This window comes from Cyanistes caeruleus, chromosome 21 (assembly GCF_971803275.1).
Source record: "Cyanistes caeruleus chromosome 21, bCyaCae1.hap1.1, whole genome shotgun sequence".
NCBI lineage: Eukaryota > Metazoa > Chordata > Aves > Passeriformes > Paridae > Cyanistes > Cyanistes caeruleus.
The window spans coordinates 1,830,953-1,850,918 of NC_141721.1; the positions used below are offsets into that span (position 1 = coordinate 1,830,953).

General features: G+C 41.7%; 1 protein-coding gene across 10 annotated transcripts in view; it reads right to left on the reverse strand.

The window, feature by feature from the left end:
• Positions 1–578: 578 nt before the first annotated feature.
• Positions 579–19,966, reverse strand: part of LOC111937640 (uncharacterized) — a 72,108-nt gene continuing 52,720 nt past the window's right edge. For 2 of the 10 annotated variants that reach the window (XR_015278323.1, XR_015278324.1), the window contains 7 exons: positions 17,128–17,264; positions 14,092–14,294; positions 12,897–13,042; positions 10,045–10,151; positions 9,352–9,443; positions 4,877–4,946; positions 579–4,790 (listed from right to left, as the gene is read on the reverse strand). Coding sequence is in view for 1 of the 10 variants with exons in the window: in XM_086858857.1 (XP_086714983.1) it covers positions 9,436–9,443; positions 10,045–10,151; positions 12,897–13,042; positions 14,092–14,277 (447 nt within the window). In the remaining 9 variants the exon portion in view is untranslated. Of the gene's footprint in view, positions 4,791–4,876; positions 4,947–5,034; positions 5,167–5,726; positions 5,781–5,980; positions 7,022–9,103; positions 9,444–10,044; positions 10,152–10,349; positions 12,150–12,896; positions 13,043–14,091; positions 14,295–17,127; positions 17,265–19,966 lie in introns of those variants that run through there. The other 8 variants (XR_015278325.1, XR_015278342.1, XR_015278328.1 and 5 more) reach the window with 8 other exon arrangements.

The following is a 19,966-nucleotide window of genomic DNA, read 5'->3' on the forward strand; positions in this document are numbered from 1 at the left end:
GATTCCTGTTCTGGAGTGACCAGCTGAGGAGATGGGGCTCTCCCAGGACTGTGCTCATCCAATGCAGTGGGAGCTGTGAAGTGGAGGGAGGTGGCACACCCTGACCTGCACCGTGTCCCGCAGAGCTGCAGCCTTGATTGTCCATATTACTCCTCAGAGAGGAGAAATCATCTTCCCCTACAGAGGAAAAAGTGTAATGCCCTGTGTCCAATTTTCTTTTCATTGCTGTTTTTATTATGGAAACAAAATGTTCACTGATTCTAAGATGAAATTGGAGAGAGCTAATTTTTGTAGTTCTTGCTAATAAAATTCTTAATGTGTTCCTCTCCCATTATCATAAAGATTGTTATAGTTTACTTTATCTCTGGAACCTTATTATTTTCCCCTGAATTCATGGGCATTCCTTCTCTTCAAAACTATTTTCATCTATTGAGATATTCCTCCTTTATCTTATCTTTACCCTCACAGTTAGTAAGAACATATCTTCATTATCCTACTTCTGTTTGGAAAACAATAAGTGGCTACTGATCACAAAAGCCTTAGAGTCTTTAAAAGATGAGACAGCAAAACTACATGAAGAGCTGGGGAAGAAGAAATTTTGGGTTTACATGTAACCAAAAATCTAATAGATAGCAAAGTAATACAAAGTCATTTAAAAACTAGCAGTTCCAATAGCGTTGAGAAGTGTCAGCTTAGTTTACTATATTGTGAATGCTGCAGGAAATAAACTGGGCCCCTTTCACACAGGTAAAATGCACATCAAGTGCACACATCAAATTTATAAGGTTGGGGGACAGATTTTAATAACCTGGCTGTACTTGAACTGGTCTGTCCACCTACCTCATGCCTGAGCATACTTAAAAACGGGCTGCAGTGGGGGTTAAAGGGCTGCTCTCCAATCATAAGGTCTTTTTCCCTCTGGAAATATTTTGTACCTTGTAAGGACTCCAGCAAAACTAAAATGGTGTGGTTGCAAAGATTTATTGGAATACACCTCTGAGCTGTTTGCACGAACCTCTGTGATTTACAAGCACAAGAGTTGTTCTGAGAGCAGGACAGGTGAGTGTGGCCTCCAGCTCAGCTCTTGGTGAAGGCCCTGCTGCACAGACATGGGGCACAAAGCCCCTGAGAGTCTCAAAACTGAAAACTGGCAAGTGCAGGGCCTCTTTACAGGGGTTATTTTCATCCCCAGAAAAACCAGACAGAAGGAACAGGAATCCAGGGTGATTGTTACCCACATTGCACTTGCAGAGTGCAGGACTGCCGTGTGTGGCCCAAGCTTTGCACATGTAAAAGGTGGTCCCAGGAGCACCTGCAGAGCCAGAGGGCTCCTGGAGGCTGTTCAGGTGTCCCAAGGTGAGCTGCCACTCACTCACTTCCCTTCCTGGGCTTGTGCCACTGCCCCTGTTTGAGCTGGTCTGATACTGGAAACCAAAGGAGATGACACAGTTCATCTTAAAGTCCCTAAAGCCTGTTTGACTGTATCTGAGTAACAATTAAACAAAAGAAGAGAAGCAGAATTGTCAAGGCATTCTGTGAATTTGACTTCTGAAATCCTAATACTTTTATCTGCCCCTCTCTGGGATGGCAGCAGGAATCTAATGATGAGCATGTCATGAGGAAAGCCTAAAACACCTCCCAGCTGAGCAGACCAAAACTGGAATTCACCTGTGCTTCCTTTTGACACATGGCCAAATGAGTCCCCTTTTCCTGGAATAACCTGAAAGCTGGCAGCTAGGTGGGAGCCAGAGCATGATGGATTGCCCAGGCAGCCACAGTGACTCCTGTGTCAGCAGGTAACAAGGCAGCTGGAATCCTTTGTTTTTCCAAATGTCCCTTCCATCTCCTCTGAGGCTCCAGGACATGCAAAGCATATGAAGTGCAGCACGAATCAGGCCAGCTCTGCCGCCAGCACTCGCTGCCAGCAGGATTTCTGGTTCAGATCTGCCTCAGACCCGCGCTCCTGCCGTTAATCTCCTTTGCAGCGAGCCGAACACTCACAGCAGCTTTTCCTCACCCTCTCCGTGCTGAAAGCAAAACTGTTCCAAGTGCTGCTGAGGTGAGAAGGAGAGGACAGGGCAGGCTGTGCGTCAGAGGATCAAGCCACCACCAGATGGGAAAACACAGCTAGTCCTGCTGGAGCAAGGCTGGCATCCCTGCACATTGCCATGGCAACCTCAGGCTCGGGGTGACAAAACCTTCCCTGAGACCTGGACCTGCACTGGCTGCAAGGCTTTGAGGCTCTCATCATCATTCCTTTACCCCACACTGCTGAACTGAGAGCACCACTCAGCTTGCTCACTGCTGAGGAGCACAGGCTGTGAGATTCCTGTAAGCTTTTCTGGTTTTTTCATTGTAGCAGTTGCTGTAATGTCCACACATGGCTACCAGGGAAAAAAAAAAATAGACAACAGAAGGATAAAAGCTAATTATAGTGGCTGGTAAAAAATGGTGGAGGCTCTCTCCATGCTGGCAGTAGTTCACTTGAGATGTGATTAATGCTGGCTAGTGTGGGCACAGCCAAAGCTTATACAACCCTAGATAAATAATAATGAAGTTTAAGAAGATATAAGCTACTTGAGTTAATAATTTTAACAGGATGTGAGAAATGTTGCTGTTCTCATGGTAACAGGAAAGCTGTAATTTCATCTCTAATTTGAGCATGCCTGATTATACAGTGCACATATATGGGGTGTGCAGATATAATAAGTGTGCAGATAGCTTTCTGATGGGAAGTTTTTTCTCTCTTCTTTAATTGAAGCCTTTTTAACGAAATGATATTATTGTATAGTTTGGGCAAACAATTCAAAATGGACTAATTAGCACTAAATACACCACTGAAAAGTGTAGTCAGAATAATTTGGAACAGAACTGGTATTTCTGCTTGCCACCTTTGGTTTCTGTGTCAGGAGATGTTTGATACCAATGTATGTGGGCATCTCTCAGAGCTCTTTGGGAGATTCTGAATGCATTTGCATCTCACTGGTGGTTGCAGTTGCAGAGTTACATTCATTAGACAAGAAAGAAATGGATTCACTGGTTCTCATCTCTGCTCTACAAACAATGTGCACTCACGTTCTGAATAAGCACCTCAAGAACAAAGAGGTCAAAACAGCCCAAGGATTTGGACAGTCAATTTTTTTCTTCTGTGGCTTTGACCAAGATATCAAGACACACAAAGTTATCAGGAGTTTCTTTCCATAGTGAGGATGGAAATACATGAAGAAGACACCTAAATGTGTGCTGCAGGTGCAAGGCTGAGAATGAGACACTCAGAAAACCAGCAAGAATTGACCTGTGATCCTTTAGCACCCCTAAAAGTGTTATCCATGGTCCTTTTCAGTTTATCACAATGGCTTAGTCATGGAAGCCAAATGACAGCACACATAATGGAAGCAGTTTGGGTATCTGTACAAAAGCATCTCCATGGATTTCTGATCTTAAACCTCATTTTTCCGATGAAAGTTCTATATTCAGGTTTATTATTCCCTATCAGTTTGAGAACATTTAACTGTCAGATACCAGGGCAGTTCCAAAGCAGTTTCAGAGTACTTAGAAACACAAATTACAGCTTTGCTTACAGGAAATCATGTGAGCTTGTCCCAAATGGAAGTGCACAGGGATTGAACTGGGACCCCAGTCACACAGGGCTTGGAATGGGCTGAGGAGCTTCTGCACTGGAAGGAGCTGGAGCTGAGCATGGAGGAGGAGGAGGAGGAGGAAATTGCCATTTTCAGCTTCTTGTTTTTATCCTTCAGCATAGACAGATTGACATGTGATTGAGCAGACACATTTCACAGTTAGCTTTTCAAAGGCTGTTACTTCAGAATCATTAACCTGGCTGAGATCTTTGCATTCTTCTCTCTGCTTTGTTGAATGTTTTCATAGCAGCAATTGGTGGTAGTTCACATATCCTTAAAGCTGCAAAGCTAGCATTTTAATTTATCCTAATTCAGAACTAAATTGCCTTGCACTGTTGGCTAATTAAATGTTCAAAGAAGTGATAAATTAAGCAGGTTGATTATTACAACACAAGTAATTAGTCAGTCCAACTGAATCCAAGCCTTGAAATCCACATTCCCTGAGATGACAGGAATTTTGGGGATGTGCAGGAATGCAAAGTGTGTGTCAAGGTTGAAGATGAAAAAAATTTCCTCGAATATTTCATGTTCACATGAAGTTTGAGATTTTAAAGCTGTTCATTTTGTGCAGAAAGGAATTAGTTTTCTGGTGCCACTAAGAGAAGATGAAGTTTCAAGACAGCATCTTGAGATGCTGAGATTTGCTGCTATTTTCCTACAGGATCTGACAACTTCATGTTACACACACATGAGCACCCCTGTCTGTGAAAACAGGTATGATCAAAAACAATTAACAAAAGCACAAAACCTTTAACCAATCCCACTGACATTAAATTTCTTAAATAAGCCATTATAAATGTGATATTGTGTGGCAAGGAACTTCCATTTACAAAGATTTTCATACACTTATTTTACTAAAAGTTCTCCCTGGGACCATATTATCTCATATCTAATAACCAAAACATTTGTTCTAAAAATCAGTCTCTCTGAGCACCTGCTCACAATTCTCATGACAACTTTCTGCCAGAAAAGAATTAAATCTGTACAATCCATTGTCACAGCACCTTGATATTCCTCCTGCTGATACATGCAAGTGCTCCTTGCTCCTCCCGTGTGGCCAGGCCTGGAGAAGGTGTCTCAGGAAGGGGCACGTGGCAGGGCTGGGGATTGTCTGGAGGGTGAAGCTGGGGATGGTGTGCCCAGGCCATCCTGCAGGGAATGAAAACTCATCAGGAGAGGTACTGAGATTGTTTAATTAAAGCACATGGGGGACCTTTTCCTGTGTGTGCACTCACTGCTCAGTCTCGTAGCAGAGTTCTCTCTTCCCTCGCCTTTAGGATGGTTAGATCCGAGATCTCCAGCCTTCTGCAGGGGAAACAACAAACAGTAATTAATAAAGTGTCTCTCAGGGGTAAATTTCCAAAGCAGGCTTCCCACAAGCTGCTTATCTCACCTATCCACAGGGCCTCTGGTGTGGAACCAACACTCTTAGATTATTCTCTTAGTGCTGCTGCACTGGCTAAACTATTCTGTCTTCTGCCCACCTCTTCTAGAGGTGATAAAGTTCTAAAGGTCTTCTGCATGTCTGCCATGAAGAAAACATCTTGTCATGGATTTTCAGTTTATCTACTGTTTCCCTGGGTGAGGGGTTATAACTTTTTTCCTGAACTCCTACTTGTTTGCTGAATCAGCTGGTATTTCATCTTGCAAATGATGCTCTTCAAATTGAAGCTTCTACAATGTTCCATTTTCTTTTTTTTTTTCCCCCTTTTCTGAGCTCTAATTGGTCTAGCTGGATTATGTTAATTATTTCTGATCAAAACTGCTTAATAAGCATGTCAGGTCAATTAGTGAGGGTCTCTGGAGTTTAAGAGAGTTATTTTCTTTTTTAGATATCACGTAGGCAATCCACTGTTACACATTTTATGTTTCTAGAGCTATCCCTGAATTAATGAAAAGCTAACAGACTGGGAGGTAAGAAAATGCTTCATAAACATCCACCAATATCTTGCACTGGGGATCACTGGTACCTAAAAAGCTGCTTTAATGCCTCAGCATTGAAATCAATCTTGAAAGCAGAGTTCATGGCCTCACAGCTGGACCACAAGGGGACGAGCACCAGGAGAGCCATGTACTGCCCTGAGCCTGAGGGATGCAGGTTAGAACAGGGAAAGCTGCAGCCATGAGTGTTGTCCCTTCCTGTCCATAAAAAACAAGGATAACAGTAATTTCCCATCTGTAAGATCCATTTGAGTAACTGTAAAATACTGAAAGGCTGCTAAATGTTGTCATATTTATTTCTTATAGTTAACTTCTTGTAATATTCAATCACAAACACAGAAATCTTTAGGTTACATTGGCATAGAGGATGTCAGAGAAAAGCTGTCCACAGATTTAAGTTGGTGGTTTTTTAAAAATATTCTAAATACTTGATTTATTTCTGTGAGTATAGGTTTTCACCAAACCATCTTTCTCCTTAATTGAGCTAATAACTTTACTGCTGTCCTCCTCTTTGCTCAGTCTGGCAAGCAATTTCCCAGCCTCATCTCCCAGCTCATATATCCACATTTGATCTGATTATTAGCATTTAATCTTTTACAAAATCCAGTGCAAGGTATTCAAGCCCAGCCTTCTTTAAGGAAGTAACACCTTTTGACGAGCTGGGTGTCACACATCTCCTTTGTAAGGTAACCATTTTATCCTGTGTTATTGAGAGTGGAAAATGGAAGACAATTGAATTTACCATTTAGGTCTTCTCAGTTCAAAGATTTTCTGCATTTTATTAAGATGTTTCCTTTGGGTCTCATTTATGAAAATATTTTAAATACAAATTTTCCTTTTCAATGCAATTACATCTAAGAGACATCAATTATTAAACCAAAATATAGAGTACTGCTCATTATCTTCACACTGCATGAGTCTGAGAGTGTGGGGTGTTTTTGTTAGACTCTCAATAAACTGTCTTGTTTCTGAGGGATGATGTGTTGGGAGGGGTGTTTAATTTCAGAACTGATTAGGACTGTGAACTGGTCATTTTGGGGCTTGATTGCTAACAGCTGAGACATTACAGGACCCTCTGCAATGGAAGAATTGAAATGGCTGAGGGAAAACTGCTCCTAGTGATTAATAACACCTTTGCTCTGAACTTCCTCCAGGCAACACTCTGGAAATAGTGTTTGGGAGGTGTGGGCTGTGCAGCTGTACCCTGCTGAGAGCAGGGGGCTCTGTGCTGCTCAGGCACCTCCTGAACAGGGAAGAAAATCTTTGCCAAAGATGTAGGAGATGCACCTTTCCTTTCTAACAAGGAAGCCAATGGCTTTCCACCTTGGATTAAGCATCCCTGTAGTGCTTATGTTGTACTCACAAATTCCACTCACTTGGGATGTGAGTGCATTTGCACGTGGCCTCCCTCCTCTGAGAGACAAGCTCCACAGCAGAACCTGGGAGATGGCCAGACACGTGTCAGTACTCTTTTCTAATAGTTTTGGGTTGATCTTTTTTTAATGCAAGGAACTAAAGTAGGTACTTTTCAAACAAAGCTTCAGTTATTCTGAGGGAAATGCAGGAGAATGTATTGAGCAAGCTGGGTGCATGTGACCCTTAGACCTGGTGATGCAAATATGGGGACTGGGCTTTATCTCATTAAACATGCTGTCACATCAGTGTCATGCTGTGTGCTTCAGCCAGATTCCAACACCCCAGGGATGCTGATGGAAGAGAGGAGGTTTATATTATAGCAAATGGTGCTGCAGTTCCCCATCACAGGTGACAGAACCCAGCCAATCCATCTGCCTGTGTGTGCACAAACATGTCCTGAAGAGCTGCTGGAGTTTCTAACAGCCCTTCACTCCAGTCCAGCAAGCAGCTGTGGAAAAAGCAGCAGCCTTATCTCAAAAATAAGTGATAAAGAAACCTGCCAGTCTGAAATGCTTGCAGAGGAAACATCCTGCTGGTGTTCCCTTGTCATCCACACTGCTGCTGTGCACTGGAACAGTCTCTTCCAGGCACAAACACGGCTCCTGCCAAAGCTGAGCCCAATCCTGCATGTGTGAGGGATGAGAGCTTCAATGCCCTGCATGTCATTTTCTCTAGTCAAAAACTCAAATAGATCCACAGACACCTGAAGAAGTGGCTCAATAAAGGCCTTGACAATTCATTAGAAAGTGCAGGTCTTCCTAATTAGAGTTTGGCGTAACACTCTGCCTCATAGAGCAGGAAGAGAAGAATTCAAAACCACAAAAGCCCTAACCTCAGCAAACACAAGGATCTGACAGGCAGGAGATGGCTCACTGTGTCTGGAGTTTTGCACACAAAGCTCTATTCAAACGTAAGGAAAACATCTTTTTTTCTCTCTGAAAAAGCAAAATGTGAGTGAAGCATTGTGGATTTTTGTTAGGGTGTTTCATTTTTGTTTCAATGTTTTTATTTCCTCTAAGTGTGTTTGTATGAAGTTTCAGGCACAAATTCTCTAACTTTTTATTGAGGTCTTCACAAGTGTGCTCTCTTCAACAATGTATCTAAATACATTTTGATGTGGAAAAGCTCATGAAGAGTGGTTAATGTGATAAAAGCAGAAGCTTGAAGCAATGACATCTAAAGAGAGTCTGAAGATCTTGAAATCAGATAGAAGAAAGAGAAGGCTAAAATGACAAACATGTTTGATCTTACGTACTTAAACAGAAAATCATTTCTGAGCCCTGTCTTATCCTATAAAGGAGCTGATGAATGGCTCAGATTTAGATACATGTAGCTATATTTGCTACTGAGAAAATTACATACTTGCCCTTCTGCACTAGTACTGTAGCTTGGCAGTTCATTGATTTAAAAACCCAAATCACCCACTTCATTCCTCCTCCCCTCTCTGCCCAAAAAAAGTGGAAAACAGAAGCTGGCTTTCTTCTGCAAGGAAGGAATTAATTTCCTTAAGGAAAAGCAATTAAATGCCTCCAAAAATGAAGTACTGAGATGATTCTGGGTCAAGTGGAGAAGCACAATGCACACAGAAGACAGCTGTTGAGACAAGTGGAGTCACTGCAATGCAACTACACAATTTATGGGGGAAAGGGCAAGTAATGAGGGTGAGAGAAGACAATTTCTGTGGCATTAAACCTGCAAATTAGGGAAAAATAGGAAGGAATTATATGGTGTGAGCCCTAAACCTCTCATTTTTGTATTCAAGTCTGGAGCTCACAAGCAGAGAGCCTGGTAATGAGGAGGTAATGCTGATCATCCTTAAATTTACCACTGGACATGAATGGCACAGACAAGCTGAGACCTAGAGCCTGTCCTTTAGAAAAAGGAAAACTCTGCTCTGTTCATGCAGAATTGAAGGAAACTGAACATTTGCTCTTATTTTGAAACACTTCTTCCTCCAAGCCCATAAGACATGTAATGGCTTAAAATTTCTTGGGTTTTTTTTTACACAAGAAAACTTATTTTTCTTGTCTGCATTCAGGAGGTTCCCAGTCCAACCCCTTCAGTTATGGAAAGCTTTTAGTATATCACGGCCCTGATTCAGTAAATCATTTAAATTGTTGTTTTATTGTTAAGTGCACCATGTTTTATACAACTCTGGGTTCCACATTCAGGGGCAAGGTGGTTTTGCACCCTTTAAACTAAATAATGGTGCACTATTAAAAATCATCTCTCTTGAAAGATGTCCTGTTCATTCATCCTCTAAGAACTGCAGAAGGCAGGGTGTGCAGTCTGTGGTTCCTGCCCCACCTGGCACTGTCCCCACCCTCAGATGTTTGTGCTGCTCAGCTCTCACCCTCCAGAAGCACCAGAAGCTTTGCTGCTGCCATCTCTGTCCAAAGCCAGGACGTGTCCACCTCCACATGTTCTTGTAAGCAAGTCACTGACCTAAATGCAATGTATCTGCATAAACAAAATCTCTAATTTCATGCAATAAATACTGATAAAAAAGAGTAAGGAGAAAGCATCAGCTCACTGAAGGCTGGGGCCACCTAAGCCACAGTGCATGGGCTGCAGTCTGCAGAGAGCACAAGTTTGAATATTATTTTAGAGATGCTCTAATTCCTTATGAACCCACATCTCTGATATTACACTGAAGTTACACTTGAATGTACAATATTTGCATTCCACTTGCTAATTCACGTTGCTTATTGTCTCTAATCTTGACATCACAGCACAAATCCTTTTCATGCTCTATTTCCCATGCAGTGCAGCTTTCTTGGTTTGTATGCAACATTATTTTCCCCATTAATTTTCATAGTAGACTATGGACTGGCTCTACCTTTCTCTCACACCCCTCACTTTCCAGGAGCCACACAAACAAAAGCCAAAAGAATTTTTATGGGTTACTGAAAAGGTACTAGTAAATTCTGCTCTTCTTTTTCTAAGCTGGTGAGAGTTGATACATTCACAGGATTGTTGATAAACTACTTCTGACCAGTAGGCAATCAAAGCAGACATCATGCATCACATTAGAATGGGAACATACCAAGGAATCCACTGAGGAAGAGGAGAGACATGAGCTGCTGCAGGCAGCCAGACTCCTTCATGGATAAAATCAGTACAGAGGAAGTAAATAGGAATCCTGAAGGTGATCTGTGAGCAAAAGAAAGATCCATGAGGAAAACCAAATGAGTGGAGGACCATGAAGGGTGGCACAGATTTTGCAAGGTACTCTTCAGTACATGTGGCAGACTCAGGAAAGCCCTGTAATTCCTCAGAATTTGCTGGCCCTGTGACCCTTCATGTCACTGCAATGCAGGCCCATTTGTTTCAAAACAAAACTGAACATACCTAACCTAAATCAGCACATCTGGCTCAGTAAGAAGCTGGCAGCTGGTCCTGATGAGCACTGACCAATATATCCACTCCTTCAGTGTTTGTTTGTTCTCTGTGATATCTGCAATGAAATCAGAACTGGTAGATCTTAGCTTGTCCTACCATAAGGTCTGGTTTGGCACCCAGAGAAAGTCATGTTGAGTCAAGGCTCATTCACTAGTCTAAAATTTGCTGACTTGGCACTAAGAAATTATTTATTTCAGGATCCATCTCCTAACTCTGTAGCTGGGAACACAGGATACACAACCTGCAAAATGCTGTAGGAGAAAACACAGTCTGTGCTCTGTGGTACAATTTAGACCATCTGTGAAGACAAATCTTTCCAAGCTGTATTTCTGCTGCTGCTCCCTGACATCTTTCTGTGCTGGGGTATGAGTTATGTTACAGTGATTTTCAACAGATATCAGCAAAAGTGACCTCAGATTCAGCAGCCCCATAGCTCTTTAAATTATGTCTTGTCAGTGTGCATAGGCACATGCTCCTATATATCCACTTTTATTCCTTCAGTGTTTGCTTTTCACTCATACAGGAAACATTCTGGGTTTTCCTTTGACTGTGGGGCCAAAGGTTTTATTTCTCTTTCATTTCCTTATGAAGGAATCCTTCTAAACATGTAATGAGACAGCAGCAGTGCATTTTTTGCATGGCTTCTAATGAAAGACACTTGATGAACTTTACCTTTAGTGGCATGAAGGGGAAGGAAATACCCAGTGTTATTGTTCAAGTCCACTTTATATCCTTAAGAGCTGCTACATGGGTAGAGCTCATGAGCCTTAACAGCAGCACATGCTCTAAATGGCTGCTCATTTCTTCTGTCTTGCTCAGAAGTGGTTCAAACTATGGCACAACATTGAAACTGCTTCTGGTTTGTGTCTGAATTCCTGCAGATTCCTTTGGAGGTGCAGAACCATTGGTTTAGTCCTCAAGGAACAGAGGTTGGATCTGTAACCTGTCACATGAAATCAGGTTTGAAAGTATCTCTTCAACTCTCCATCTGTTGAGGGAAAAATAAAGGGTCCCAATGCAAGGCTGGGGCTCAGCTGCACAAATGCCACTTCAGACATTCCTTCAGCTCATTTCAGACCAGCACAGCTCTGTAACAAGTCCTGTGGTCCATCCACTGCCCTGTTCTGGATGGCTCCAGCCTTCAGGCAGTTGAAGTTCAACTTTCAGGCCTTTGTGCTGAGTTTCTGGCTCAAGTCCATGTGAGACTCACAGCAAATCTCTCAATTCCTCTGCAAGACACAGCTAATGATCCTTTCTGTGTAAACAGCAGGAGGCTCAGAGAAGAGCAGGAGCTTCTCCATGAATGTCTGGATCCCAGCTGATCCTCATGCACTGAGAGTTCTTTCCTCTCTCTCCAAGCTGTCCTCATGCTCTGGCCAACAGAACAGCCTGGAGGCATTTCAGGGGTGGAGACTGGAATTTCTGCTTTAGGCTAAGAAATTTAAACCATTCTGGGACAAATTATTTGCTGCTGCATGCTGAGATTATTGCCACTCCATGGCAGCAAGGGTAGTGCTCATTCAGAGCTTATACAGATGTTTTTCTTAAAAGTGCCAAATCTTCCATTTGTTCACATCTTGCTCTCTGAGGTACCACCATCTGTGCACCAAGTGGTCCATGTAGACAGCCATGGGTTTTCTCTTCTGGAAAAGATGATGGGTTAAATTGTCCCATTCCCCAGACTGAAACACTTTCAGCACAATGGCGAGCTGCAGATGGTTTTGTCTTACTTGACTTCAGTATTGGATCCTGACTCGGGGAAGAACATTTAAAGAATACCTCTCATCAGTGCCCTGAAAAGATAACTACACCAATTTTCCCTTTTTACCTTTCTGTCACTAATTCAGAATTATAAAATGCACAATTACACTGCACAGATTTCCATTCTTTCCTGTGCAGCACTTAAAATGTTTTGTTCTCTTACCAAAAGATTTTTTTCAATATTTATAGTTTAGATGCTTTTTATGTGTCTTGGACTCCACAGACTCTCCAACAATTCCTTTCAAGAGTCCTTATTTCTGAAACTACCTTTGTGTGATTTCATTTCCCACTGTTCATCAGAGTGCATCTTCACCTCTTCCACATCCTCACAGAGTTGTCAGTTTGGTTTTTTTTTAATTTTACTTTTATCAAAAGCAGTGCTTAGAGTTGAACAATCTCAGATTGTAGTTTACTGGGGAGCACATCATATGAGCTGCAACCAAGCCATGAGAATCCCCTGGACAAGCTGTGTTTCCTCTGTCAGGTATCTCTGCAATCTTCCTGAGTGGGGAGGAGGGTGAATGTGACACAAGTGTGAGGAGTTGGGACAACAAGGGCATTTTGGGGGCTCCAACCTGCAGGATGTAGAGCTTTGTCCTTCTTAAATCACTGATCTGTAACCAGTGATCAGATGATCTTCTGAAGAGCAGTCCATTTTAAAAATGAGCTGGAAAATAATGGTCTAGCAGAAGGAAATTATCCATTTCTACTGGAAATGGATAAATGCAAACTTACCTGCCAGGTTTGGCTGAGAATCCTGAGCAACAACCCAGGGAACTGGATGCTTTAAATGCAGGCAAAGACAGGCCAGCATGGGGAGGCTTTTGGAGTTGTGATGGTAGAGCAGATAAAAATGGAGGGTTATTCTCTACTGCTTCTTCCTGTAAAAAGAAACCAATGCAGGAGGGGAATTATCCCCTAAATCTCATTACCATGGACAAACTCAAGGTCAGGAAATGAGGCTGCTCCTCCCAGTGGGGCTGTGAGCTGCAGCACTTCACCTGAGGGAGGATGTGAAGGCTCTGCTGACTGTCACAAGGATGCATCCACCGGCTGCAAATGAGGAGTTTTCATGGGAATGTTTGTAGTTTACAGTTTAGCACAAAAGCAGTGTGTGGTAGACCAGAAACACTGTGCACAGCAACTTTGGGTGTTTATTTATGAAACAATACAGTGTGGTTCCAAGGGGAACTGATCAAGTTGCATAAAAGATTTACAAGTCCATTCTGTAGCTGTAATAATAGCTTTTAGCACTTTCTCAGATCCTTTCTTATATTCCAACATAGCAGCTTGTGCTGCTTTATCTTTTGGACTATAAACCATTTTATATCTTCAGTATTTTGGAAGTGATAGCATGATAAAACAGATTTAAGCCACAAAATAATACACACATTTTCTATTTGGAAATGTGTTAAATCTGTTTTTGAGAAACTAACTGCTTGTGAAGCTATTAGCACAGTACTAGTAATACCCTAGAATATCACTCTGAACATGATGGCAGGTTCTTGTTAGCAAGTAGTCCTGTTTTAATACAACTCTGTTGAAAAATTCATTATTGAAAAACTATATTCAAGAAAATGAGGTATTCCTCTCAATTTTATTTTGTTTTTTAATAATTTAATTAAAAGAGTTCTTAGAAGTCTTTATGAAATGAAAACCAAGGATCTCGGGATAGCTTTTTTTTTCCATTCTTCTTTAAAAATATACCTAAACCAAGGCTTTTCTAAATGTTCAGCAGGTAAATATGCTAAAATCAACAACTCAACATTTCAAATAATAATAATGGATCAAGGTGATACCATCCTTGTTCATGTTAGCAGTTTGTATCCTGTGTGAGCGTGGCCTCAGGGGGGAAATCTCAGTCGCCTTTTCCTGGGAATTCAGGAATTCCTGGGCACAACAGCCTTTTCCTTACTTACTTCCAACTTACCTTTTCCTTCTGCCTCTGGGCCCTGCTTTCCCCCAGCAGCTGAGGGCTGGGGACACCAGTGGGGAACCGCAGCCCCAGCGTTTGCTCCCCCAGCACTGGGGATGCTCCAGCTGCTGCCTGATGCAGCTCTGTGCTCTCCCAGGAGCTGCTGCACTCACTCAATGATTCTGCATGTAGAGCCAGCATCTGATCAGACTTTCAACCTGGAGGGGAAAGCACAGGAAAATTCTGGTGAATTAAATTACCTTCTGCTGCATACAATCATCTGGCATAACTCGGCTCAGCAATAACGTTCACGTTGCCATTAATGGAAAACACTTCGCACTGCACTCCAGAGATTTTCTTGTTGTTGTTTCCTTTGGTAAGGAAGTGATCCATTCAGATTGGAGCTGCCTGAACAAAGCCTAGGGGCTCAGACACCACCAGCAGCAGCTCTCTAAGTGTCTCTGTCTTAGTGTGTAATCTCTGACTTGAAGGAAATGTGCCAATTGCTGCCGCTATAGGGCTCAGTGTTTATAAAACACACGCTCAGCTGAGTGGCCCTATGGGGCAACATGATTTATTTGCTGATTTACCTCAAGTAAATCATGATAATACTTCAACAGAATTGTCTTGGCTTCAACAAAATGTGTCAAAGCATTTTTAAATAGAACATTTAATCCATGCCTCTCTCCCTCGAGTCATGAAGTAAAGAATTAAAAACATGACTAAGTTTTTAAGTCTACTAAGTGGGTAGAAGTCAGAAAATTCTCATGAAATACTTGTGGGGGAAAGTGAGGCATTTTCCAAGTGCCTAAATATATCTCAGGGTTTCTAAATAAGAGAAATTAAAGCTTGCATTGGAAACTTTTGGTCATCTTGAAAAGTAAACTGAAACATACATATTAAAAATGATAATAATGATGTCAGAGGAGCAGAATCAACATTTCATCCTGTCATTATATACAGCCTGCTTCCATCAAGCTGACAGGTGCCTGTACACCTGTGAGGTGAAGATGGTTGTAGTGCTGACAGCAGAGTGGTGACACTTGACTGACAGACAGCAGAATTGCCAGGATCCAGCTGGAGGAGCAAGCTGAGCTTCCAGAGGCTGGAGCCTGGTGGATGTGGAATTCCATTATCTGAGATGTGACACTATTATGTCCTCACTCCCTAAAATGTTCAAAGGATAGTTTCACCCCTGGCTGAATGAGACTACCCCTTGAGCCATTTTATTAATGTTTCTTTATTGTTTAATGATAGCTTGCATAGCTTAAGGCTGTCTGCTCGGTTAAAATTAGCAGGCAGGCTGTGTGATGGAAAAAGTCATCTGCTTTTCTCACCAGAATCATTCACAAACCAAGAAGGGATGCTGTAGCCAGCCCTTAATTGAATTTTGTGGCATTCTGAATGATAATGCATGGTTCTCCTCTCCAAATCAGGAATGAGGAATTATTACACAGAAGGATAAACAGGATAAAAATGAAAATTAATGCTCTTGGAAAACAGATCAAGCACTTCTGCAAATCTGTTTACTGGCATTTCTGTTCTTGGACTCATAGGTTAGAAGTCTCTGGTGTTGAACCCAGACCCATCAAAGATGATCATTCCCTAATTCCATGCCTTTTCTACTCCTAGTAAAAGACAATGAAGTTGTACAGAGCATTAAAAGCATTATTTTAAGTAGTATGGTAAATAGACTGAACTTATTAATTTCAGTATAAACCAGGAACATAGGAGGTGGATTATAGAGGGGAAGGCTCATTAAAAGATGTTTATTAAACATTAAAATTAGACATTTGCTGGGGGAAGGAGTATAAACCAAAAGTATGGGAGAAGAAAATTGATTTATTCTCTGAAATTGTCTTTTACAGTGATATCTAAAAATAGATCCTATCAAATTTGCTGTCATTTACAACATTTAGAAATGAAAATGGCAAGTACCAGCCTTCTTTATATGTCAAAGGTTGCTAGACAAACTTTGGCCCAGCATTTTCACAGCAAAGAGCATTCAGGTCTGTCAAATTCAGATCCTAGTCTTAACTTATTTCAGAGGATCCCCTCATAAAATAAGCAGAAACAACACAGGCAATGTAGTTTCTGGACAGGTCTTTCTTAGGCAATGTTCTGGAAGATGAAGGCTGGGAGACTTGCCTATTTTTCAGTGCAGAAATCCTCCCTTCCTAATTTATCAATTTGGAAAACTCCACATAAACATGTTTGAGTTTCTTCATAATCATAAGGAAAATGACTTTGGCCCATCAGGAGAGTATCAGCTTTGCATTAGCAAGTTGGCTTGAACACAAAATGATCATTTTACTTTCTATGTATCCATCTCTCTAGAATTACTCATCCATTCAGCTGCTAGTTTAATCTAATATAAACACACAAACAAGGTGCAGTAAGAGTTTTTCCAGAATCCAAATATTTGCTTTCTACCTCTTTAAACCACCTACCCACCAGAAGGGTGAAAGCTGCCAAGTGGCAGCTGAAAGCAACGTTTTGTCTTTGATTAGTCCTATCTGAAGCTATTTTAAAATGTTTGTTGCCTGTGGAATAGTGCTGCTGGGACAAAGGTGAAACAGCAGAGGGCAAACGAGGTCACTGCAAACCAGCTCCTGGGACACGTCTGGCTTGTGAATGAGTTTGATTTCTGTTAGGAGCTCCCATTCTCCATTGAGATTCCATTTCCTGCTGTATGGGATGTGTTCCATCACATTTGCTGAGCCCACAGCTGCCCCTGGGCCAGCAGGAGGGATCTGTGCCTTGAGCTCACCCTTGGGGACCGTGGGGGAGCCCCTCAGCAGCACCCCAAGGGCTGGAGAGGAACTCTGTGCCCTCGGGTGAGTGCCCCAAGGGGAAGGGTTCATTTCTCTCACCTCTATTCTCATCTCTATGAGAAATGGATTTGGTGCTTATTAATGTGAGTCACTTGGGCTTGGGCTGGGCCAAGAGTGCCCAGCCTGGCATCACCTTAGAGAGTTTACAGACACTCTGCTTATTGAGGCAGAGGCCAATTCATTAGTGAATTATTTGTGCTACAGCTCTCTGTCTCACCTGCACAGCTGAGAGCTCCCACCCTCTGCAGCCCAGGGTACCTCAGGCTTGTGGGGGCTGCTGGTGTCACCTCTTCCCATAACTGGGCTTCCCCAAGCTGGCTCATCTCATGAGCATCACTAGAGAGAAGGCAGCTTCTGGAAGAGAAATGGGATTAATTCCTCTTTCCCAGCCTCCTCTCCACCCTCAGTTGTGAGAACTTAAACAATTAGATCTATCCAGCTTTCAATTCTCAGTTCATCCACGTTTCTGAATGTGTGGATAGTTTCTCTGAGGAAAGCTTAAGAAAGCTCTAGAACAACTTAAATAGTCTTATTTATTGCAGAGTTCCCAAAGGTTGTCAAATTTAAACTGAATTCCTGTTTGGAAAGGAAATGAAAATAGAGAGGAAGGGCTTTGGTAGAATCAGAGGGGTTTTAATTAGTTAGTGGTGGAGGCAGTGGAATTAAGTGCTGTGATATCCCAGTGCCTCTGTGCACATTGTTCTCTCCAGGGTCAGCTCTGGGAACGTGCTCAGTGACAGAAGGAAAGGAAACCTCACTGCTTCCCTCTGCCACCTTCTAGTCTCAGATCAGCACACCACTGCTGAATTCTCCTCTTTCCCTCTCGTTGGCTTTACAGGATCTCTGTGCCAGCACAGAAGGGAAGTGACACCTGGGTTGTGTTTCTGGACTCTTCCAGCAGTTCTGTGGCTGCCAGGCCAGGCTGCTCTGCTTTGTTAAATATTTAACTTGGTGATGACCTGCTCTATCTTTTGTATAAGAGAAAGCACCTGGATCACAGCAGCTTTTCTGTATCCCACCCTGACAGCCAGCTGGATGTGGCTCCTGCAGCACTGGCTGCAGGGCTGGACACAGCAGCTGCAGATGTTCCATTTCCTCAAATTAAACATGGCACAACTAGTTTTTAGCACTTGCTCTCCCCATACTGCTCACAGAGAACATTCATTGATGGCAAACTTTCCATCACTTTTATGCCAGGCATTTAAAAATAATTATTTGACCTAATTCTTCAATAGGAGGATCAAGTAGTGTCATATGTGGGGAAAAAAAATATTCTATTAAGAATTGCATAGCCACACACACTCCTTAAAATCTCATACTTAGATCATGCTGTGCTTCCTCCTAATTGAAAAGGCTGATATGGTCACAGACAGCCCAGCTTCTAGGATTTACCATCCAAACACTCTTGAAGTGGCATGAAAAATGCAATAAAATAATTCTTTTGGACAAGTTTAGAGAGAGGTATTCCCAAAAGACAGAATTTTGGCTTCCAGCCACATAAAGCTTACTTTGTCAATAACACAGTGAAGGAAGGCATGAATGAATTTTATTTCATTGGACAAGTGACTTGGAATACAGATAAGGCAGGGTGAGCATATAAACCTTTAAATAAATGTTTTAGCACTATCTGGAAGGGAGAAATGCAATTGATTCCAATCTTTTCTGACAGAAAATCAGTTCCTCTAAAGCTCTTGGGGCAACAAACACTAACTAAAAGTGTCTGTTACTAATAAAATCTTTAAGTACAACAAAACAAGATGTTGTCCTTTGCAATTAATAAGCTACAATTAATGCAAATTATTACTCCGCAGTTTAATCCAAATATTAAACAGTGATATTAGGTCTTTGTTTTACTTTGATTTTAAGAGCCATGTAACTTTGAAGAGGGATTTTTAAAGAGCTCAAGGAAAACCCAGCAGAGCAAAAGCTGACAAGGCCCTTGACAAAACACAGTGTAAACAGCAGCAGGAGGAATTCCAAACACTCTGTGCTGGGGCTTCTCTCTAATGAGCACTGCCACAGTACCTGGAACTGCTACAAGCTGCTGTTAATAGAAAACACTGATCTGTGATTATGCCCAACAACATTCTTGATTCTGTTTTTGTGGGGGTTACTTCAGACAAAGTTGTTTTGAGGAAAATTTTGACCTTTTCCTTCCTCTCTGCCTGGTTAACACGAGCCTTGTGATATTCTCTGCAGCAATACTACAAGCTGGAGCTGTGAAAACTGCTGTTATAATTCTGGTTTTGCTTTGCAAACACGTGTTATGTGTTGGAATGAAGGGGGGCATTTAGTGTTTTAGGAGAGCCACGTTTGGAATTTCTACAAGAGAAATTCACTCTAAGTGGCAATTTCTTTATACTATAAATCTAACTCAAACCAGTACATGGAATTGGAGTTATATTTGCAAAACCACAGGTTGTTAAAATTTACAAATCAAACAACATTATTATCTTGGGGGCCTGAGGATGAATGGTATGGCTGGAAGAAGGGACTGTACTCAGTCACAACATGAATTTCAAATAAAATGGTACCTCATTTCCACATTCAATCCCATATAACTTAAAAGAACTCACTATATTTTTAGTATTAAGTATTCTTTTCCTAATGTTTTCCATAATGGAAACAAAAATTGCAGAATAGAAAAAGAAGACTGGTGTTCCTACAAAGTACATTCAGTATTTGCATTAATGTTTTTAGCCTACAATATGGCAAAGGAGCTCAGCAGAACGGGAGATGACAGGGAAGCTAGTAATAATAATTTTTCCAAATATAGCTGGTTGAAATATTAAATGAATGCAAATCAAGTATTTGTGCATACACAGAGGGAGGGATTTGTTTTTGATCAGCTGAAGCTTTTTTCCAAATGTTAAGTCTCGAGATGTTTCTGCTGACTCCATAAAATAATTAAAGCTTGTGGTGAGGGAGTTTTATTGTTTGAGGGGGTTTTTTACTAGCTGTATCAAATAATAAGGAAAAGCACCATTAAGATTTCAACATAACCAGTTGTGCATGCTTTCCTAACAAGCCAAACTGTTACATCTCTTGTCAGCAGG